The following is a 24,006-nucleotide window of genomic DNA, read 5'->3' on the forward strand; positions in this document are numbered from 1 at the left end:
GTATTTTTCCACAATTAAAAAAAAGGCAACGCAGCTCTTGCCTTAAACTCTAATAAGAAGCCCAATATATAACGCAGATAGATGTGAAGCCGCTGTGGCTAAGGCAGGAATACAGGCTGAGATGTGCCTGCTTTTCACTGCACATCCTTGCTGCCTCCCAGAGGAGCATGGACCCCACATGAACCATCACGAAGGAGTGTCCTGGCTCCATTCTAAAGTGCGTATGTGCTGGTTTCACTGTTCTTAAGGAAAGGAAGTTAAGTAGTTAATTCTGGCTCCACTTCTAGGAGGAACTTAGCAACAAGGAAATATGCCATCACCAACTGGCTTGCAGCCAAATGTCAACACTGTCTTATTTTTACAGAAATCACTTTATAGTCCAGTGGCAGAGAGGAACTGCCAGGGGAAAGAGCAACATTAAGTCACTGGCACCCATATCCAATTATCATGAATGTCTCATATTTTCTGAGCCCTTTTCCATAATAATTCAATCCTCAAAAATAATTCCATCAAGAAGGTATGGAAAAAATTGTGTGATTTCCAATTTACAAATGAATGAAAATTCAGTGGGCATTATTCATAGAGGATTACAGAAATGGAACTGACTTTAGGATAATAATCACTAACATCAATCAAGGATTTATTAATGATGACACCAGCTCAGGACTTTGCACGGACTATTGGATTTCATACTGCCAACTAGCCTCTCCCACCATATTTGGTAATTACTATTATTATCATTCCTTTTTAGACCAGGGAAAATTGAGGCTCAAAGAATAAATAACTACCCCAAATTGAACGGGCTTCCCAGGCAGTGCAGCGGTAAAGAGTCCTCCTGCCAATGCAGGAGACCATGAAACTTGGGTTCAAGCCTTGGGTCGGGAAGATCTACTAGAGAAGGAAACGGCAACCCACTCCAGTATTCTTGCTGGGATAAGCCCATGGACAGAGGAGCCTGGTGGCTATGGTCCATGGGGTCAGAAAGAGTCGGACAGGACTGAGCATGCACACATTGTTAAACTGAATAGCTTTAAGCAACAGACTGCTCTGAACTGTCTTACTCTAGAGCGCATGCACTTAACCACTATTATTCTGTCCTGCTCATCTGGGTCCCTGACTCTTCCTTTTTTGGGACAGGCCTAATCAATGCTTCCTTCTGCCTTGAAAACAAGTACAACTGATGAGTCTCCATAGGTCACTGTGTTTTTTAACCCTAAGCTGAACTAACGCTAACAAAATAAAAAGAAATGAGTATTCTTCTTAGTCACTAAGCATAAATGCAACAAGATACTATCACTTCAACTAAGGGACAGGTTCCTAGATCCTTTACAATCCTATAAAAATTTACAAACAAAAATATCCTCAAGATCATTAGAACAAATAGTCCCATCTGGGTCATCCCATTTCATGTCTATTTTCTGTAGGACTAAAGAATCTGATGATGGACACAGTGCTGACTGTTCCCTCTACTCTGCTAAGAGCTTCTTCAGAACTTTCCAAGGATGTCTGCTTTGTTCTCCGGAAGCTGGAGGGAGGAGAAATGCTTTGTGGTTTGTCAGCAGGGCATTCAGTCCGGAGGGGCACCCCATAGGATGCAAGGGCTTTGGGCCAACTGAAACAAACATTAATTTGGAAGAGCATCAAGCACAGGCTCCAACCGTGCATCTCTAAGGGACACGCGAGGAGAGGACAGGGGCAGAGTGGTGGCTGGGCTGCAAGCTGACGGCTAGAGTTACTCCACTCTTCCTGGGAGGCTGCTGAGGACAAGCTCCTTCACAAAAACCTTGAAGTGCTTCTTTAAAACCACCTACCGCGACACATACTATTCTTGCAACAAAACTCATATGATGTGGGCATTTTCTCTGAGTGCTGAGAACTTAAACACCGGCTTTTCCTAACTCCATGGATCACACCTTCGCTGTGAGTGTGATGCCCTGAGCCCAGACCCAGCACCCCGGGAACACTGGGGCCGTGGCTTTTCTCTCTTCCACTCTGAACATTCCACAGCGGGGCCAGAGCATGAGGCTCCTTCTCACCTGAGAGCGGGGGTGGATGAGGGGCTTACCGAGTTCTCCTTCAGCTGCAGGCCCTCCCCGTTGGGAAGCGAGGACCGCCTCTTCGCCGAGTTCCTGTTTGGGGTGGAGGTAATGGCCCCTGCTTTCTTCTTCACAGTGAGCACCTCACAGCTGGCTTGGTCTTCGTTATGTGTGCTCTTCCCGGCATTGATGACCCTGGAGGAGAAGCCAGAAAAGCCGATCAGACGAATGCCCTATGTCATAGCTTGGTGGACTGAACAGGTTTTTTAGTGGACTTCTACAAGCACATGTTAAAACATTTGCTGAAGCATTGTTCAGAGCTCCGTTCACCTTTGCAGGTGTCTGATAGCTGTGATCAACCCCACTAATCCATTTCTAGTCAAAACACACGAGATAATCAGTCTTTTGCCAATTACACTGAAGACAGATGGCTGGCTCAGGGAATTCCCTTGCATTTTTCCAAGTGATAAAGAGCAAAACCACCATCAATCTTATCAAAGAACAAAGCAGTAATTTACAGCGCGCTGTAAAATCCTAGGGAACAAAGCAGCATGTTTCATGACCACCATGACCACTTTCACTTTACGCACAGAGAAGTAAATGGATCAAAGGTTTATTCTTTTAAAATTATCTTCTCTCCTTTATCTTTTCTCCAGTAGAATAACACTCCTTACGCTGCATCATCACAAAGGACTACAGGGCACGCTGATTTGTACATGTGGCCTTATGATCTCACGGCATGTTGATACTACTTTGGCCTAACTAGTAATGTTTTGAGCATAGGAATGCTTCAGAAAAACATGCTACATCATTTATAAAGCTTTTTTGTGTATCAGGTGCCTGCAGACTGAACTCTTGGGTTTCAGCACCATTTTCTTATTAAGTAATTAAGCAGCAGCTAAAATAGTTTTCCCGAAAGAGAGATCTCCTTGATTTGCCGTTGCTGTGTTTTCTTTCCAAAACTTCAACAGTGTCACAGTAGGTGACAGAGTGAGGGTGGAGGACATAGACTCAGTGGCAAAGAAAGAAAGATGCTTTTGTTTCAATAAAGTACTATAGATGGAAATCCACTCTAACATGTGGTGTATACATCACTCTGTTAGTCTTGTGCTCCCTCCTAACAATTAATTAGAGGATGGTTGTTTTCAAATGCCTTTTATTGAACAGTTTTACATTCCAAAAGAATCATAAACTCAGAGTAAAGTGCAAAAATGGTATCCAGTCTAAAGCACTCTTCACCCAACTTACCCCAAAGCAACATCTTCTATCACTCAAGAACAACATCAAATCGAGCAATTGAGATCCAGCACTGTCAGCCAGACTGCAGAGCTTGTTCAAATGTCACCGTTTGGCTTTCAGTATTGACAACTGTAAGCCAACACATACATGCTACAGTCAAACAGGAAACAGAGACCTACTTGAGATGTGAGAACTCGACGACCTCACCGAGTGTGTTTTGGGCAGTTTTCTACCAAACCCTGGCATTCTATGGAGGTGTTTCAGGTGTTTTCACATTTACTTTAATTTTTTAAAGGCATAAGCATTTGGGGGAAAAAATGCCAATAATTTAAAAGTTCATTCCCATCTCTTACATGTAAACAAATATATGCTAGTCTACATATTTTGGGCAGCTTTGGCATAATAAGCCTTCTATCTTTTCTCTTCAAACTGATCGATACCACTAGATTGGAAGGAGATCTGTTTTTTTAAAGAAGACCATTTGCAATTACTTATCTATATGTTAAAGGGAAATGATCATAAAAGTCATCTATCATCTCTATTTCAAATTTCTGTTCATTGAAACTGCTTCATCGTTCTTACTGAGTTTATTATAAATTTCAACTGAAGTATATTTTTATAAACAAAAGCCTTTTATACTCATTTTACACATGACCGTTTGGTGTAAGATTTGTTTTTTAAAGTAGATTGTTGCTTATAGAGTTTGAAAAGCCTTGTCCTTACTGGGCTGGGAACAGTCCAGTGGAAGGAGGTGGGATCCCTGCTGATCTCTATGAGGTCAAATTTGCCTCCGATGTTTATCACACCCTCTCAGGGAGGAAGGGAGGAAGAGTTCAAGGTCTAGTTTTTGGTCCCAAAACTTCACTCTCTCTCCTGTGACCAGGGGGAGTTTTCATATGGTTTCAGAATACAATGCAATTCTTAAAGACAGGCTACCTGCATAAGACCATGAGTGCTACTATGCTTACTGCCCAAGCTAAGTACGTTACTCCAGGTGCCACAGCCGGGAAGTAGGGCAGCTGGAATTCGGTCAGGCCTCCCTTGACCCCCACTCCAACTTGTCTGTGTGGGCTTAGGCACTCATAGTCCAATTTCTGATGGAAACCCGAACGAATTTTTTGGCCAACCCAATAGGCAGAGCTTCGCGTCAGTTGGTGGCAGGCCCTGCTGGACTGTGTGGGGAAGCAGAGAACAAGCAGATCAGGTGAGCTTGGGTCCAGGCTTGAGAGAAAGGGGATTCTCTTCCTGCTTCTAAGGCTACTGGAGAAAGCGCCCAGAGAAAGGATAAAGGATGGATGGTTCCGATCTGTTTGTTGCTAGAGCTGCCCGTGTTTCGTCCAGAGGTTTGCCACTGGAGCTCCTAATACATGCATTTAACTGGAGTTTTCCTTTTGCAGTTTTGGAGAAACGAACCCGGCAGAGGAAGGACATTCAAAATACCACCTGCCTCCTCTCAGTCAGCGATAGTGACTCCCAAGCGACATGTGTGGCGTGGATGGTTTGCTGGATGTGATATTACACCCCCACGGTCACCCACAAGCATCCTTCCCAGGGAAAGCTGAAGGTGGAGGTTTGGGAAAACAAGTCCATGACCACCGTCCCCTCCATACTGTCCTCTGACCAAGATCCGAGCTTCTATTTCTGGAGCTTGGTATCACCCTGACCATTGGCACCTAAACTTATGCTTTAGTCAGGTTTTTTTTTCCCAACAAAAGAAGCATCGCTGATCTCCAATAGCTCATGCCAGGCTGACTCATCTGCCACTGTTCTTTTCCAACAATCAACAAAGCGACTATAATTATACAAATCACGAATCACTGTCCCCTGGAGGGGCAGTGTCTCCCATCTTTCTTAGTGAATATTAAACTCCAAAGTTGACCTAACTCATCAAGAGACTCTAGAAACTTTATGCATGAGAAACCCAGGGACTGGGAAAACTTCGACTTATACAAGGTCACAGATCTAAATACAGCAGAGCTGTGGACACACTTCTGAGTTCCAGCTCTTTCTCCTTCAGCTCTCCGTTGTTTTATTTTCCTATTGTGTGCCTATTCGTACCAGCACTTGGTTGCCAGGGCTGTCCTGCAATGACTCATCACAGCCAGGGAACCGTGAAGAACCATCGAGGGTGGGCTTCCTCTGCCATTTCATGTGAGCACAGCTTGTGAATGACCCTGAGGAACTATCAGAAAGGTCAACCTGGAGAGAAGACAGCAGCCCCAACCCTGGAAGCCTATTCGGTCAGATATCTGATTATTACCCAGGTGAGGAAGTCATGTTAATTTAAAGCCGCTGCCTTTTTAAAGCATACAACTGGACTTCCCTGGTGGTCCAGTGGTTAAGAATCTGCCTGCCCATGCAGGGGACATGGGTGCGATCCCTGATCCATGAAGATTTTACAAACTGCAGGGCAACGAAGCCCATGCACAACTATTGGGCCTGTGTTTTAGAACTTGGGAGCCACAACTACTGAGCCCACGGGCTGTAATTACTGAAGCCTGTTTGCCTAGAGCCTGTGCTCTGCAACGAAGACCCAGAGCAGTCAAAAGAAATAAAACTAAAACACACACACACATACAACTGTTATCTCATATTTCATATTATTTAAAATTTTTGACTCTCTACAGCTTTAGTAGAAAGACCTGATTCTTATCAATTAACTTTGGCTTTAAAAAGCTTGATCTCTATCAACTTATCTCTATGACTTCCCTGGTGGCTCAGATGGTAAAGCGTCTGCCTACAACGCGGGAGACCCAGGTTCGATCCCTGGGTTGGGAAGATCCTCTGGAGAAGGAAATGGCAAACCACTCCAGTACTCTTGCCTGGAAAATCCCCTGGACAGAGGATCGTGGTAGGCTACAGTCCATGGGGTCGCAAAGAGTTGGACACGACTGAGCGACTTCACTTTCTATCAATTTAAATATTTCATTTTGCTCTTCACAGGCCAATGCTTTGTTTACTAAATTTAAATAAAACCTCCAATTCCTCTAAAAGTAAACTGAGAAAAACTTTCCTGAGTTGAGAAGTATTATGCTGTCAATAGATTCAATAATTTTTCTATGTGAGCAGCTATATTAGTAGTTACATTCTCTTCTTGTCCTAGGCTCCAGGAAAAAGTCAGTACTATCTTGAGATCACTCAGAATGACGTTGAGATGTGCTTTCTTTATCTAAGCAATATCCACCCATGATACTTATTTTGAGGACCTCAAAACAAAAAGTTAGTGGACCATGAATCATCATCTCTTTGGTGTCATGGTTTTCCAATTGCCTACAAAGGGGGAAAATATCTTCCCCGAAATTAAACCAGAGGTAATAAAGCACAATGGTTAAGACCATGGGCTATCTCCCCAGAACACAGCACACAGCAGGTGCTCAACAAACATCAGTTGAAAGAATGAATGCAGACAGAACTCAACTCTGCCTACTCCCTAGATGTGGAGCAATAATAGTATCTTAACATTTGTTGAGAACTAATTATGTGCCAACGACTGCTGTTGGCATTTTATTCACACATGTAGTGACTAACTCATGGAATCCTCTCGTGGACCCTATGAGTTGGCCACCACTGTTCCCCTTTTAAAGTCCCAACTACTGGACAGTGGAGTGTTTGGTCAAGTTGCTTAACTTCTGCAAACCTCAGCTTCTTAGTAGTACTTCTTGGATTAAATTCTGGGAGCTGCTAAAATATATACGTTGGGGAGAGGAGCTATTAGTCACCTTAATTGAAGAACTGGGAAATTCTGAAGTTAGGATTAAAATTCACGTGGGAGAACTGTGAGTGGATGAAAGGGAAGGTTAGCTGCTATGTCTTCAATGTGGCAAGTTTACACTCAGTTCATCCTTCCCTTAGAAGATCAGGATATGTGTGCCCTGGGAGACACATGACAAAGTTAAATTCATTTATGGATTGCAGTAACCTATCAGTCAACCTTCAATGGGACCAAAACACCTAGACTTTTTTTCCCCTTGTAAAAACAGGTACATATGGAATTTTAAGGACTGGAAGTCCAAAATCCTCTGTGTGTATCAGACACAGTTTGAAGCTATGACCTGAACACCAGGCGTAGATGTGACTATGAGATTGTAGCAGTAGAAAACTATGTAAAAGGAACAAGTGATTCACGCTGTGCTGCTATCACACACTTGGGAAACCTGTTTTCCTTCTTTCTGTGAAATATTCTAGTCACAAGTTTAAAAAAAAAATCAACTCCACCTAATTTCAGCAGGCAAGTCCTGGTTTTAATGGCAAGCATTAAATGATCAAGTTATCTGCCTTCTCATCTGCTCAAAACCTTGACCTTAAGGACATTCACTTGATAATATAACACACAGAATAGGTTCCTGTCACTAAATTCAGATGAGTAAATATTCTCAACTCTTCTCAAGAAGTGAGCCCCTGTCACAGAAGCCACTGGTCCACAGAAGTCACAATGGAACCATTTTCAACAGGATTTACAAGGACAATCAAACCACAAAACCACCGTCCGTATGTTTTGAGAGGATTCCTATGCATCACGGGTGTCAACTCATTCGTTACCAACCTGTTCCCCTTGGGACCATGAGGTGTTCAGCAGAGGCATCAAGAGAGACAATGGTCAGAAAGGCCAAGTTCAAACTTGCTGTGTGCTTTGGGACACAGTAAGCTTACCTTCTGTCTCTAAAATGGGGATAATAACACTTACCTCCAATTATAGAAGCGACATTAGAACGAAATGCCCTAGCATGAAAAGTATTTAACAGTGCCTGGCACACAATGAGTACTCAATATTACTATTTAATAATAACATATCCAACACAAGCTAAGTGCTCCTTGTGTTGGGCCCAGAGGACTTTATGCAGTCGTGTTGAGTTTGAGGGGAACCTCTTCTTCCCTCTTTCTGTCAGTGTCCCTCTGACGGCCTCAAGGGCACAGAATCACCTCCAGGCATCAGTAACTACATGTGGCACTGCATGACACTTCCCAGAACATGGACCTTTTTTGAGCAAGGCTACCTGCTCCTCTGAGCTCTTTTCTCAGAGTTCTTGTAATATTCAATCCACGCAATGCTCTCTACACAGGAAAGCACCCATGCAGTTAGCAGTGTGATGATTCTAAATTCCCACCCACATCTGCCCACGGACACCATTTCTCTCCAGGCTCCTGGACTGAGACAGTCAGGTCCCAATACCCACTGAATCGAGAATTTGGTTGGGTTTGATCTCTCTTTTTTTTGTTTGGTATTATTCTCTTGCTTTGTTTTTAAAGGAAATAAAAGCCTGAACCGTTTAAGCTAAAAAGTTTACATAAAGTGTTAATATGGCTAACATGCAGTAATCACACTGGTTAAGAAGGGACAAGTGTTTTTTAAAAGGCCATCAGGTGAATTGAGCTATTGCTGATTCACATGCAACTGAGATGCAGACAGCAAAAGGCTGTAGGGGGAGGGGTGGGAAATCAATCATTGATGGGAGACAAAATACAGCAATCAATTATTAAAATTCTCTTTTCGAGGTAACCTCATAGGCAATGTTCCATTGCCTATGATTGTCTGAAATGGTTACTGACCACCCAGATTGGCTGGAACATAAGGACAACTTAATTCCTAGCTCCAAGGGCGTTAATAACCTCTCATTCTTGGTTTACTAGAAAATCATGGCCCTGAGTAGGAATTTAAGCCTTTGATAATAGTCATCAGCAAAAACAGCCGGAACATCTATCAAGAATAATAGCTTCTCCCAGATGGTTTCGGTCACGTCCTGGGAGGAGGGACAACAGGAGGTCACACCAGCCCATGCAGTTAACAGCCAGCGTGTTACCAGTGAGGAGAAAGGATGGAAGGAAATGGAATTCTCTGTGGTGTTTGGCTTTCAAGTTTCGGAAGGTGAAGTTCGGAAGTACCAACAGGTGGGGGAAGCAGAGTGGCAAGAAGGCAGGATGAACCCAGGTGAGAAAAGAGCACATGCACGTTCTCCCATCACACATCTTACACCTCCTGGTTCCCAGGTTCTGTTGGCAGCTAATGAAGCGATGTGACCAATTAGGGGATGCTAATTGGGGTCTCAAGGGCCACATTCAGCCCACAGGTTGGTATTTTAATTTTTTGTCCACAAGTTTCTTTTTAAGGTGAATTTGTAGTTGCCATATTTTAAAATGGGGATATTTATATTAAAAATCTTAATTTTCCCATTTTTCTTGAAAGATAATACACCAGGCTACACCTATCGCGCTCCTGGGTGACAACAATAAAGAGAACAATCAACAACGACACCCGTGCTAGCTCACCCCAGACCTCACTGTCTGCTTCTGCCACGGTCACCTGCCTGACCCCGGAGGCATTTGCGTCTGCAACCCTGCAACCAGATCTGCGTGGCTTCATGAGCAAACTAAGAAAATTATTAGATATGTAGTACATGTAGACTGAACTAATTACTTTAAAACGTTGTGACACCAAGAGAGATAAAGCGAGAAGACGAGGGCATGGTTTTCACACTCACGGAGCCCACAGCCATCTGTAGAGTAGGGCCACCTTCCTATAAATAACTGTTTTGTTCTGACTGGTACCACACCAAAAGCGTAGGTCACAAGACATCTGAAAATGCAGAGGAGATGATTCTGCAAAAGAAGAGTCATGCAAAGTGTCACAGCTGAGGTGGCACCTAAGCTCAGCCTTACTGAATAAAGGAGGGAATTAAGAGTCAGGAAAAAGGGACTTCCCTAGTGATCCAGTGATTAAGACTTCATGCTTCCAATGCAGGGGGTGTGGGTTCAATGCTTGGTCGGGGAACTAAGATCCCACATGCCTTGTGGTGCGACCAAAAATGATAATAATAGAAATGAAGAGTCAGAGGAAAACCAAGGCAAGAGTCTCCAGACATAGGAATAACCTCTGAAAATAGTGATATGAAAGAACTTTATAAAGAGGAGTGGGTGTGACTTAAGTATGGGCTTGGTTAGGGAGATACATTAGAACTAGATCATGAAATTCTATTGGAACTTCATCCTATAGAGCCTATGACCCATGGGAATAATCTAAAATGCTTTTTTCTTTTTTTTTAAAAATTAATTTATTTTAATTGGAGAATAATTACTTTATGATATTAAAAGGCTTGATATGATAAAAATTATTTAGGAAAATAACAGTAGTGGCCTGATGGAAGATGGATTACAGAGAATAAATGACAAAGGCAGAGAGTCCAGCTAGGATCTCATAACAGTCCAAGTGACAAAGAGGTCATGAATCAAGCAGTGACTCTTGGTGGAAGGGAAAAGGAGGCTTCAGAGGAAGTAAAAAAATTTCAAATTCCCAGTTGAGACCTGCTGGATACGAGTAGTGGAGGAGAGAGGGGCAAAGAGGGTGCTACTTAAGTGTTCACTGGCAGGATGAGCAAATGAGGTGCTCTTGATTACGAAGGGAGATGAGAAGGTGAAACAAGGCTTGGGGTGGGGCATTCTGGAGGATAAGAAAATGCAATTGGCTTTAGGTCAGTGAGCAGAAAGTTCTTGGTCGCAAAAATTGCAAAGGCAGTGCTAGCCAACTTCAGCTTAACCAGGGGCCACAAAACCATAGCTGGTGGGCAAAATTCAGGCAAAATCCACTGCTTATTTTTGTGTAGCTTCCAATATTTTTAAGTAGTCAGGGGAAAAAAAATCAAAGAATATTGTCACATGTAAAAATTATATGAAATTCAATTTACCATGTCCATCAAGTTTTATTAAAACAGTGCCATTTACACTTGTTGAGTCTATTGAGCCTCTTCAGGTACAATGGCAGTTAGCAGTTTCCACAGAGTTTTCACAGACTGTCTGCCCACCAAGCCTACAGTATTTAGTATCTACACCTTTACAGAAAATGTGTGCTGACCCCTGAACTGAACTATTAGACTGATTGCTCTGAAATAGTTTTTGTAGATCAAAAATAGTACAATACTGACAATTTCAGATTACTACACATAATGTGTAAGTGAAGCGAAGAGAGATGTAGGTTTGGATGGGATTGAATGTGCATTTTGGTGTTATTTGTAAGTTATCTTTGAATATACTTTGCAGGCAGCATTTGGGGGCTACCATGAGCTTCTCTGAGAGATAGTGAAGGACAGGGAAGCCTGGTGTGCTACAGTCCATGGGGTCACTAAGACTCAGACATGACTTAGCAACTGAACAACAACGAACTTCTAGCTTCCTTCCACCAACGTAATTAGATAACTGAAGACTCATAAAACCCACTATAGATCAAAAGAAGATATGATATCCCAAAGATCTCCCTACATAAATAGCAATGTTTTTTCGTTCACATTGGCTGTTTAGAAATGAACTTTTAACACAGTAACGGTAAAAATCAGAAAGCTGCCATTGGGTACTTCCTTTCAATTATTCTCTGGGTCCTCTTGGCAAAACCACTGATGTCACCAAAGACCAACTTCCGCATTTAAATCAGGAAGTGAGTGTGTGCTCTGTCAGATGCTGGAGCAATTCCCACACAAGGCCACCGTGCAACTGGGTGGGGGCCACATAAAATCAAAATAAAAGCTTGCCTAAAAATGATTTCCAGTTTGGAAGTTTTGTATAAAATAAAGCAGAATAAACTTTTTTGGTGTGGATTTAGGACAGTGCTACCTGCACATAGCTATTAGCTCCTTTTGGCAATTAAAGAAAAAAAAAAATGTGCTTGAAGCGACTGCATTGCTCAAGATAAGGTTTTCTTTCTTTATTTGACCAGATATATCTGTACTATCAGCAATGTTTGAGAAATGTATTTTTTAGGACAAAGTGAAAGTAGATTTCAAACATGCAACCTAAAAAAAAGCAAATTGTAAAAAAGTCCGGAACTAATGAAATGAAACCAAAAGGTAAAAGTATGTTAATCTCAACAGACATCAAATAAAATACATACATTTTTAATCAGCAGTTTCCTCAAAAACTCCAGATACAATCTTGCCTTTTCCTTTGCCAAGGGATAAAGAAAGTTCTGGGCCATTAAGGGCTCTGACATTTTCCTTTTCAACCTTAAAGCAACACAAGAAGAACAATTGTGTACAGAAGAGGATTGGTGGTAAGGAGGACGAAACTCTCAGTGTTGGGAGTTCTGAGTTCCTGCTTTAGAAAAAAATCTTGTAAAATGTGCTCTGTCCTTCACTGGAGAGGTGAAGGCCAGTCATCCTCATTTCTCAGATACGCTCCCTAAACACACAACAGAGCAGGAAACACTAGATGGGGAGGGAGAGAGGCAAGCAGGTTTCTGCTAGAAATTTCAGAGGCAGTCGGGTAAAGCCATTAACAGCACAAGAGACTACGGGACCAGATTACCAAGGTCTAAAGGCTGGGTCAGCCAGAAAATACCTGCAGGGCTTTCCGTAAGTTATTAATACTTTATCTCCCCAAGCCTGGTTCTTATCAGTAAGATAGGGACAATAGGCAGTACTTTCCTCACAGGATACTTGTCTGACTGTTGGAAAACAGAACTGTTTCAAGCATTTCCATCTACCTACTGAGCGAATGCCTGGAACCCTAACACTAGAGAGGTGTGTCATTATCCTCATTTTATTGGCTCCACCAGTATCATACAGAAAATGATTCAGTTAAACGTCCTAGATAAGCTACACTGGCATTTTCTCAGAGCCACTGAGCTTTTAAACAATGGTTTGTGTTCACACAAGCCAGTGCTCTTGTCATTAGTTGCACAACAGCCTATAAATACAACACAGGTATTGCAAGATGGAATTGTGACATGTCATGCGGTTTCAGCATGCCAACATTTCTTTTTCCCCTGGGCAAGCATGGTATTGCTGAAAATGTACATTAAGAACAATAATTTCCCCCTCATTACTTCAGCCGTTGTTTTAAAAAACACATTTATTTTAACTAAATATAACCTGCTTTGGAAAATCTTCACCCTTGTGAACCCTTACAGAGAAAGTCTGATTTGTTTCCAGATTTGCACACTACCACCACCAATAAAAGAGTCCTTTGAAAGCTGATTTTTATCTGATCCAACATTTTTACCTTTGTGCCCAGTGTGTTGGGCTTTCCTGTGTAGCTCAGATGATAAAGAATCTGCCTGCAATTTAGGAGACTCAGGTTCGATCCCTGGGTCAGGAAGGAAATGGTTACCCAGTCTGGTATTCTTGCCTGAACAATTTCATGGACAGAGGAGTCTGATGGTCCAACATTTCTACCTTTGTGCCCAGATCCATGACAAAGTTCATTAACAGACCAAGGCTCCCTATTTTATCAGGAAAATAACATGCTTAGTTTAACCCTTGAGGCCCTCGAAGGGCCAGTCTGGGTTCTATTTTAGGAAAACTGATCTTTCCACCCTCAAAAAGCTCGAAAGTACCGTGGGACTGATGCTGAAGCTGAAACTCCAATACTTTGGCCACCTCATGCAAAGAGTTGACTCACTGGAAAAGACCCTGATGCTGGGAGGAATTGCGGGCAGAAGGAGAAGGGGGTGACAGAGGATGAGATGGCTGGATGGCATCACCGACTTGATGGGCATGAGTTTGAGTAAACTCCGGGAGTCTGTGATGGACAGGGAGGTTTGGCGTGTTGCGATTCATGCGGTCGCAAAGAGTCGGACACGACTGGGCGATTGAACTGAACCGAACTGAACCGTGAGACTGTGCGATGGCCTTGAAGGAGACAAATGCACTGACGAATATGTTGACTGTTTAAAACTGTATGCCCAATATCATCCTTAAACAAAGACGACAATGTTGGGCCCCCAACATTATTTTAATTCATTGGAGAATGCTTGCTGGGTGTTGATTTTGGTTGTTTCCCCTCCTCTCAAGTTATACGGCAGGGAGTAGGCACTCGATAAATGTTAGCTGAATGAACCAACTCATATTCCTCATATTCTCCATAACATCCATGGGGGACATAAGTAATCAATGAGTCCTAAGGCTATTTGTTTCTTAAAGCCTAAAATATTGTTATTGGGGTTTCCCATCAATTCACTTCAAGGAAAGTGAGCTGTTGCCAAGGAAACAAATTATTTACATAGTAAGTGCTCATGAGGGCAAAACACATCAAGTGAGCCCCAAACATCTCCGGCAGAAAAGTGGTTGATAAACGAGAGCCTGGTGTACCTCCAGGTAGAATCTTAATCTGAGCTCTATTGCTGGTCTCCCCTCATAACCAAGTGACTGCTGTGATGAGCAAAACAGCTTTCGTTCTTCTGAGTTGCTGCCTAGGCATTTTATAGTATGGTAACCCTGCTCACATCCAGAATGTGGACATTTAGATGAGAACTTTGAGCTTAGGATGTCCATCATAAGTTCTTATTTTACTTGTCCCAGGGCACGTTTGAAAATTACCAGAGTTAAGCCCAAGAAAAGTTAGTACTTCCACCCCAACCCCACCCCAACTTCAACCCCAACTTATAAGTATAGTCAGCCCTCCTTATCCACGGATGTGAAAGCTGCAAATACCAAGAGCTGGCTGTATTTGCCGCACGGCATCATCTTCTATCAGGGACGTGAGCATCCACAGGGCTTGGGATCCCTGGTGGGCCCCGGGAGCAAGCCCCGGGATACCCAGGGATGACTGTCCTAGATGCGTGCTGCTGAGCTGGCATAGAGGACCGTCCCTCCCCTGGCTCATCTCACCCCCTCGATTCTGAACTCTCTAAGCTATAAATCTTGTGACTGTACTTGCTTGCAGGGCTGTATTGAAGCTGTGTCCTCCATCAGAACGACCCATGGTTTCACGTCCCCAAAATGGGAACTGGATGCTGCGGGAGCCACGGCCACTCCGGTGTGGGCGGCTCGCGCCCCTCCCTCAGCTTGTCATGATCTGCACATTCTTAATTCGGCACACCAACACACCAACACACCAACTCGGCTGCGTGGCTCACCCGCTCTGCTCACAGCCTACACCCAGGCGGCCGTGGCCCGGATGGCTGCGCAGGAGGGAAATTCCAGAGGCCCAAGGGGGAGCCAGAAGTAGCAGAAAGGCAATTCTGACACTCTCTGTTTAAAGCTGCCTAGCAATAATTATGTACATCAGAAAGTAGGAATTCCCTTCACTGGAAGCCTCCAAAAGCTGGCTGAGCACCTTTCAGGGGTACTCTGATGATCTCTGCTGGAATGGGGAGTTCTAAGACTTCCTTTTTCCAACTGTTGAATCTGTATCTGTCCCTGTTCCCACCTCCAGTTAATGAGAAATCTTCAACAACTTCTTGAGCCAAAATTAATTTATGATGGAATGTGGTTTTAGAGCTGTACTAAGATAACCCTCTGATACCTAGTAAAGTATATTTGACATATGGCAAGTCTGTATGCGATAGGAATTTAACTCAAATTTCCTACCCCCACTAGCCCTTTAATCTATGTAAGGATACGCATGTGAGTCTCAAAGGCTGCTGTGCCCTCCCATTTAGTTTTCCTTCCTACCAAGCTTGCTTACTCTGGGAAATCTCTATTTCCAAGTTCTTCCTGCAGATCTAAACAGTAAGCACTGTGATATTCATACCTACGTACAGATCTCTGGGGTGTCTGACCTGCATTACTGAATGCCTTCAGGATACCTGCATTTGCATCTTGCATATATCCAAGCTGCCTAAACCTGCACGCATTTGCTCCTTCTTTCTGCTGTCTACCTCTGTCTCAAATACCATGCTTCTGGCACCCCTGTCTTAGTGGACTAAGAATTCCAAAGAATGTTCCTGTCCTCCTAGCTTCTTATTCTCACCCACATCTAGTCCCTCAGCCTGTAGACTGACCTCACAACAATGCTTAGATCCCCCATGTCTAGTTCAGACCCTCAGAGCACCCTCTGGGTGCCACTGCAGAAACCTCCTAACCGGCTGGCCCTCCCCCGGTAAATACATAGCGCATGGCAAGACTCTTCTCAACCATGAGCATGGCCATATCTCTCCTATGTTCCAAGTCCTTCAAATGAGCTCTGAAGATTCACAGTGAAACGTAAACACCTTATCTGCCACACAAGGGTCTTCATGATCTGGCCTCATCCATACCCTCAGCTTTCCCATCTGCTCTCCTCACATCTTATTCTCAGCCATAAAAGCCATCCTATCATTTACAGAAAGCAGTGTTGCTGCATGCCACAATTTCGTCACACATGCCTTTTCCTCTCCCTGGAATGATCTATCCTCCTTTTGGCTGAGATGCCCATCCTCCCTGCCTACTGGCAACACTCAGTTTAAGAACCACATCATCTTAAGGCTGCTTCACCTGTACCTCTTTATTGAAGTCCTTAAACACTGCAACACAGCCATTAAGTAGTACAGTCATTACAATGTAGGAAATAACCAAACACTTGGGCTGGTTTCCCAGCTCTGCTAGTTGTGTGACTTGGGTGAGTTAATTAACTGAGCTTCCTAAAGCTCAGTGTCTCTAGCTATACAACTGGGCCACTGTGAGGACTGAGAGAATGAATAAGCGTAAAGTGCTTAGCAAAGTCCTGGCAGAGAGACGTTCTACGTGTCCAGACCTACTTTCTTCTGGACATGGTCTCTCCTTCCTACTGTCCTCCTCCCTCTCAGAGAACTGTTCCCTGGGCCACCCTTGACTGGTCTAGGGATGGCTGCCTGACTGTGGGTGAGCCAATTAGAGCCCTTCCGTGGAAAATGAAAGGAAACAAGGTAGGGCTGAGAGAGGGAAGGGAGACAGAGAGAGAGAGAGACAAAGAAGCAACGAAGCATTAGGTGAGAGAACAAATGAGAAATAAACAGAATACCTTTGAGTCCCTAGACTAATACTCCTTAGACCTAGCTATTTCCAAGACTTATTTATCCCTGGAATATTGGGGTAATCCCAACATCCTATAATAAATTCCCTTTGGGTGGCTGTCAATTGCTACTTAAGGAGTCAAAGAACAACCAACGCTTATAATCCTCACTTGTACTGTTACTACAAGGAGCAATTAGGTACCAAGAGGGCACAGGCAGCGTCTTACTTGATGTTGATCTTACATTCTCAGAGACTAGTGTAGGGCCTGATATATAGCAGAGAGCCAAACAGCCAGAATGAAATGTTTGTTGACATCAGGGAAGAAAAAGTAACTCAGTGTTAAAATTCTTATCACAAGCTCAAGAATCTCTAGATACTTATCCTCAACAGTAAAAGAGAAACTAAAAAAAAAAAAAAAAAAAATCAGTAACAGCAAAACTGGACAGTTATGACCAAAAAGAGACACTGAGATACAATTCTGGGGGCCTCTCTGGTCAGGCATATTCAATCCCTGAAGACTTTTAACTTATCAGTTGAGCTAACCAAAGTTTATTGGGAAGACTCTTTCTTAAAGCTGCATTTTATGAATAAAATGCAGAGAGCTCTCTACTAATGTAGAGAGCTATTCCTGACATTTACCATCAGAAGACAGCAGGATCTTCAATTATTAGAAATTTAGCAAATAAGAACTAACCACCCCTCCCAACTATGACCCTGAGAAACGGAAGAACTTACATAAGTCTCAGAAATTGTTGGAAATTCCACGGATTTGAAATGAGGTAACTGTTTACCTTCCTTACTGCATTTCAATCTAGAGATTAAAATAGATCTCATTGTTGCAGAATCCTGGCTGTAGTAAGAAACAGGCTCCAAATGGCTGAGAATGAATTTTAATAGCGGAACCAGGGGCATGAGAGGAAATCAGGAGGAAGAATTTTTCTTCATAAAAAGAGCCATGAGGGTAATTTTCATTTCATTACCTTCTAAATTGCATATTTTTATAAGCTCGTTGCAACATATCCTTTCTGCACTGACATGAAATATGAATTAATTAGTAAATAATAAAAGCAATACACAATTCTCACATCCTACATTTTCAAAATACTTTCTAACTTATTAATGCATTCCTAAAGGGCTATAATTAAAAGTTTGTGGGCCCGCCCTCGTGGTCCAATGGTTAAGAATCTGCCTTGCAATGCAGGGAAGGTGGGTTTGATCCCTGGTTGGGGAACTAAGATCCCACATACTGCAGAGCAACTAAGCCCTGTGCACTATAACGAAAGATCCAGAAGCCGCAACTAAGACTTAAAGCAGCCAAATAAAAAAAAAAAGTCTGTGAATAAGATGACTGACTCAATATACATTTTGACCAAAACAACATCAGTTCCATTTACAGGCTTCCCTGGAAATTTTACTAAACCATAAAGCACAATACTGAATGACAACAAATACAATTTATGACACTTTTCATGGAAAAGTATCCTTCTTTCCATTTGGAATTCCAATATCAGTTGTTTATAATGATTTTCAAACTGTTGTATGCCTACAAGTCACCTGGAGAACTTCTGAAAACGTGGGTTCCACACCAAGAGATTTTTGACTCAATAGATGTAAGGTAGGCTCACGAAAAGACCCCAAGTGGGGGTGACAGTTCTGGTTTACTAACGACATTGAGTAACTGGACTAGAAAAAACACAGTCCCTTTGAGTTGGCCAGGGACTAGAGGTCCCTCCAATGAGGGAACGAGGCACCCTCAGCCTTAGGCCACTAAGCTAAAGAATAGCATGTGATATAACCCTGGTTTATAAGCCTCTAGTACTGGTTAGTACTGCTACTGTCAGAAGCACCAGAAGCTTCGAGAGACGGAAAGGAGGAACCCAGTAAGGTGCGGAATTATCATGGCAGGAACATGAATTTGGGAGTGGAAGGGGGGTGTCAGTCACTATGAGTGGCGGGAGCTTGGCTAAGGCAGTGGGACTCTCCAGGAAGGAGATGCAAATCAGTCCTTGGAGGGCTCTATGGGGTCACTAGCTGCAGAGGAAGAGAGTTTGAATAGCAGTGGTTGCCAGTCTACCACACTTGAGATTCATTCATATTGGCAACAAAAAAGAAATGGGAAAAAGGGACAGCAGGATGGAAAGGCAAGACACAGGAAGTTTGTTTCCAGTGGTTGAAGTGGAGGCCATGCTGGCTGTTGAGCACGCCCAGCCTGGGAGGTCAGTTACCATCCAGGACAACCGTTCTCCTATCAAAGATAATTATACACTGTCTATATTCCAAATTAATAACTACAACATACTTTCTACTACCAAGAAAAATGAGTACTGTAACATTTGTCAAAACTTTCTAATTTAATTGTATCATTATCTCTTTTGGGTCTCCCAATAATAAATAGATAGGAGAGGTGTTACATGTCCCATTTTATAAAAATTGAATCCAGAAAACTGACTAACCCAGGTTCAGACAGCTCTCAAGAGATAAAGCCAGACTCAGATTGTCTAAACCTCCCCACTCACTACACTGCAAAGCAAGGAAGATGAGTCTCAGAAGTTTGCAGTCTCAGAAGGAATTTTCAGGGTTGCCTGATACCACAGAAGCCAAGGAGGTGAGCATTTAAGAACATAAAGTGTCAGGTGCCAGGAAAAGTTCAAGTGTATACTAGATTTGGCAATTATGAGGTTATCCGTGGCCACTGGTACAAACTATACAACTCAAAGTACTAAAATGTCTCCCTTTTTCAGAGAATGCAAAGTTTTAAGGTGATACAATGCACAGAGAGTAAATGGACCAGTTTCAGGGAAATCTTTCACTTGTCGGCTTGTTTTTCTGAATAAGCTAGGAAAAGAACTTAAAATAGCATCCATACCTATCCACAAACAGACGTTAGCTCTAATCCAAAGGTGACCTATTTAAACAACTGCTCCTAGGACTGTCACAAATTCCAAAGCACATAAATAACAATTTATAGAGTAACTGAACACCAACTGACACCTTTTCAGTTGGCTCCAAACTCCAACACTGTATAGACATTTCAAAAATTTAATGAATGTGTTTTTGTAGTCAAAGATTTGATAAATTACAGTTTCAAACTTTCACATTATCCTTTAAAGACTCTGACAACCTCTCATAAACAGAGATTTTCACGATCATTTCACAAACAGAAGGGGTTTTTTTGTTATTTTTTTGAAAAAAAAAATCTATATCATTACTGTGATCTCCAGGATATAATAAATGGGGAAAAAAGCAAAATAAATATAAAAAGAGAAAATAAGAATACACATAAATAAAAGCAATGTGGTGCAGTGGTAAAGAATCCACATGCCAATGCAGGATGGAGAAGGCAATGGCAACCCACTCCAGTGTTCTTGCCTGGAGAATCCCAGGGACGGGGGAGCCTGGTGGGCTGCCGTCTATGGGGTCGTACAGAGTCGGATACGACTGAAGCTACTTAGCAGCAGCAGCAGCCAATGCAGGAGACGCAAGAGACTCAGGTTTGATTTCTGGGTTGGGAAGATCCCCTGGAGTAGGAAATGGCAATATACTCCAGTATTCAGACCTGGAAATACCATGGACAGAGGAGCCTGGCAGTCCACGGGGTCACAAAGAGGTGGACACAACTGAGGTCACACACAGGCCTGGAGAATAAACTAGAAAGTAATAAAAAACAGATACCGATGGGGATAGGTGTGGGAGGGGTGAGGTGAAGGAGAGAATGGAACTAGATTTTTTAAAGTACATACTATCTTTTTAAGAAAATAATTTTGCCTTTTGAAAAGTAAATCAATAAATGAAAAAATGTATATCCCATAGTTGAAAACAAATTCAAACTATTATTAATTCAGCAATCTAATCACATGGGCTACTACAAGTCACTTTTGAACAACTGTGGGATATATTAACAATCTAAAGAGGAAAAAGGACAAAAAAACTTAAAATCTGCTCAGTGGATTTCAGTTCAGTTCAGTTGCCCAGTTGTGTCTGACTCTTTGCGACCCCATGGACCGCAGCACGCCAGGCTTCCCTGTCCTTCACCATCTCCTGGAGCTTGCTCAAACTCATGTCCATTGAGTCGGTGATGTCATCCAACCATTTCATCCTCTGTTGTCCCCTTCTCTTCCTGCCTTCAATCTTTCTCAGCATCAGGGTCTTTTCAAATGAGTCAGTTCTTCACATCAGGTAACCAAAGTATTGGAGCTTCAGCCTCAGCATCAGTCCTTCCAATGAATATTCAGGGCTGATTTCCTTTAGGATGGACTGGTTGGATCTCCTTGCAGTCCAAGGGACTCTCAAGAGTCTTCTCCAACACCACAGTTCAAAAGCATCAATTCTTCGGGACTCAGCTTTCTTTATAGTCCAACTCTCACATCCATACATGACTACTGAGAAAACCATGGCTTTGACTAGACGGACGTTTGTCAGTAATGTCTCTGCTTTTTAATATGTTGTCTAGGTTTGTCATAGCTTTTCTTCCAAGGAGCAAGCATCTTTTAATTTCATGGCTGCTGTCACCGTCTGCAGTGATTTTGGAGCCCCCCAAAATTAACTCTGTCACTGTTTCCGTTGTTTCCCCATCTATTTGCCATGAAGTGATGGATTCAGATGCCATGATCTTAGTTTTTGAATGCTGAGTTTTTTCTTTTTTTGAATGTTGAGTTTTAAACCAGCTTTTTCATTCTTCTCTTTCACTGTTATCAAAAGGCTCTTTAGTTCTTCTTCACTTTCTGCCATAAGGATGGTGTCATCTGCATATCTGACGTTATTGATATTTCTCCAGGCAATCTTGATTCCAACTTGTGCTTCATCCAGCCCAGCATTTAGCATTTTCACATGATGTACTCTGCATATAAGTTAAATAAGCAGGGTGACAATATACAGCCTTGACGTACTCGTTTCCTAATTTGTTTTTTTTTTGTTGTTTTTTTTTTTTTATAAATATGGAACGCTTCACGAATTTGCGTGTCATCCTTGCGCAGGGGCCATGCTAATCTTCTCTGTATCGTTCCAATTTTAGTATATGTGCTGCCGAAGCGAGCACTCCTTTCCTAATTTGGAACCAGTCTGTTGTTCCATGTCCAGGTCTAACTGTTGCTTCCTGACCTGCATACAGATTTCTCAAGAGGCAGGTCAGGTGGTCTGGTATTCTCATCTCTTTAAGAATTTTCCACAGTTTGTTGTGATCCACACAGTCAAAGTCTTTAATGTAGTCAACAAAGCAGAAGTTTTTCTGGAACTCTTGTTTTTTCTATGATCCAACAGATGTTGGCAATTGATCTCTGGTTCTTCTGCCTTTTCTATATCAGTGGTTTTACTGTGATCATAAATATTGGTGTTGAAAATCTGAAACCATATACTATTAGGATATAGGAAACATCAATGTTATTTATTAAGACCCAGGATTTTTAATATAAGGCAATAAATAAATTAAATCCAAGTTAAGAAAAACCTTATGATGTTAAGTTAAATTTCAGTTGGAAATAACAGTAGAATTTCAGCTGTCTAAACACATATTTTTCAAAACTCTGTCTATTTGAAAGGGTCTGTCTATTTGAAATGATACCACAGGAGAGTGAGCATTCTGAGCACTGAGACACTGATTTCTAAACCCCTTTTCCACTGAGAGAAACCTGGCTGGTTAATAATATGAGACAGTGAAAGTACAAATGAATCAGAGGCAGCGTTTTGGATGAATAAGCACAGAAATACTTAAAGATAATAGGGTTTTTCCAAAGGACACAGGAACATGTTTCAAGGGACTGTAACTGGTTAAATCTGAGATCATTAGAGCATCAAAAATATACATATTTTTACATAGAAAAAAGATTCCCATATTCACAATAATAGTAAAAAAAAAGGCACTAAAAATACTAAATTACTACTAATGGGAGTGATTATTTACTCTAGCTACTTATTCTGAAAATTGATAAACAATTAAAGGAAAGAAATTAAGTAGTGAACCTGTCATTTTTATAAGAACTTCAGGTGATCTTCAGTTAATAAAGAAAAATTCTCTTTACAGAAAAATGACATTAAGTACAAAGAAGTGACCATTAGAAAAGAATCATTTTGCAATCCCCAATAATATAATTAGTTTGGGCCAAGATTATCAATGTATGCTAAAATCCTCAGGTGAAATATTACTGGCAAAGATATTTACATAGTGCCAAAGTATCACCTCACAGACAGCATGCCAATTTTATAGATAAACACACCATCACTTCATGGGAAATAGATGGGGAAACAGTGGCAGACTTTATTTTTTTAGGCTCCAAAATCACTGCAGATGGTGATTGCAGCCAGGAAATTAAAAGATGCTTACTCCTTGGAAGGACAGTTATGACCAACCTAGACAGCATATTAAAAAGCAGAGACATTACTTTGTCAACAAAAGTCCGTGTAGTCAAGGCTATGGTTTTTTCTGTGGTCATGTATGGATGTGAGAGTTGGACTGTGAAGAAAGCTGAGCACCAAAGAATTGATGCTTTTGAACTGTGGTGTTGGAGAAGACTCTTGAGAGTCCCTTGGACTGCAAGGATATCCAACCAGTCCATCCTAAAGAAGATCAGTCCTGGGTGTTCATTGGAAGGACTGACACTGAAGCTGAAACTCCAATACTTGGGCCACCTCATGCGAAGAGCTGACTCATCTGAAAAGACCCTGATGCTGGGAGGGAATGGGAGCAGGAGGAGAAGGGGACAACAGAGGATGAGATAGCTGGATGGCATCACCGACTCGATGGATACGAGTTTGAGGAAACTCCGGGAGTTGGTGATGGACAGGGAGGCCTGGCATGCTGCGGTTCATGGGGTCGCAAGGAGTCGGACACGACTGAGCGACTGAACTGAACTGGACACATTTATGAGGGAAAGCTGTGATGATCACGAGCTTAATCAAAAGATCTAAGATGTATCCCATGAGGAATGATCTGACATTATATGCCTTCTGGGGTGATGCAATATAAAGCATTGCCTATAAAGCATTCTTCCCAATCTAACCAACGAGGCATAAATTCTATTGTATGAAAAACAAAGAGGACAGAGAACCTGGTTAAACCTCACAAC

At 42.2% G+C, this 24,006-nt stretch overlaps 1 protein-coding gene and 2 non-coding genes across 3 annotated transcripts in view; 1 reads left to right on the top strand and 2 right to left on the bottom strand.

The window, feature by feature from the left end:
- PPM1H (protein phosphatase, Mg2+/Mn2+ dependent 1H) overlaps positions 1–24,006 on the bottom strand; it is a 290,096-nt gene that overhangs the window by 186,011 nt on the left and 80,079 nt on the right. Inside the window, exon 2 of the mRNA XM_043447515.1 lies at positions 2,066–2,231. Within this exon, the coding sequence (XP_043303450.1) occupies positions 2,066–2,231 (166 nt within the window). The remainder of the gene's footprint in view (positions 1–2,065; positions 2,232–24,006) is intronic.
- TRNAC-ACA lies at positions 5,982–6,053 on the top strand. The gene has a single exon. It is a non-coding gene; the product is annotated as a tRNA-Cys (tRNA).
- LOC122427897 lies at positions 21,877–21,983 on the bottom strand. Its single transcript, XR_006265589.1, has one exon. It is a non-coding gene; the product is annotated as a U6 spliceosomal RNA (small nuclear RNA).

The sequence above is a fragment of the Cervus canadensis genome, chromosome 25, assembly GCF_019320065.1.
Source record: "Cervus canadensis isolate Bull #8, Minnesota chromosome 25, ASM1932006v1, whole genome shotgun sequence".
Taxonomy (NCBI): domain Eukaryota; kingdom Metazoa; phylum Chordata; class Mammalia; order Artiodactyla; family Cervidae; genus Cervus; species Cervus canadensis.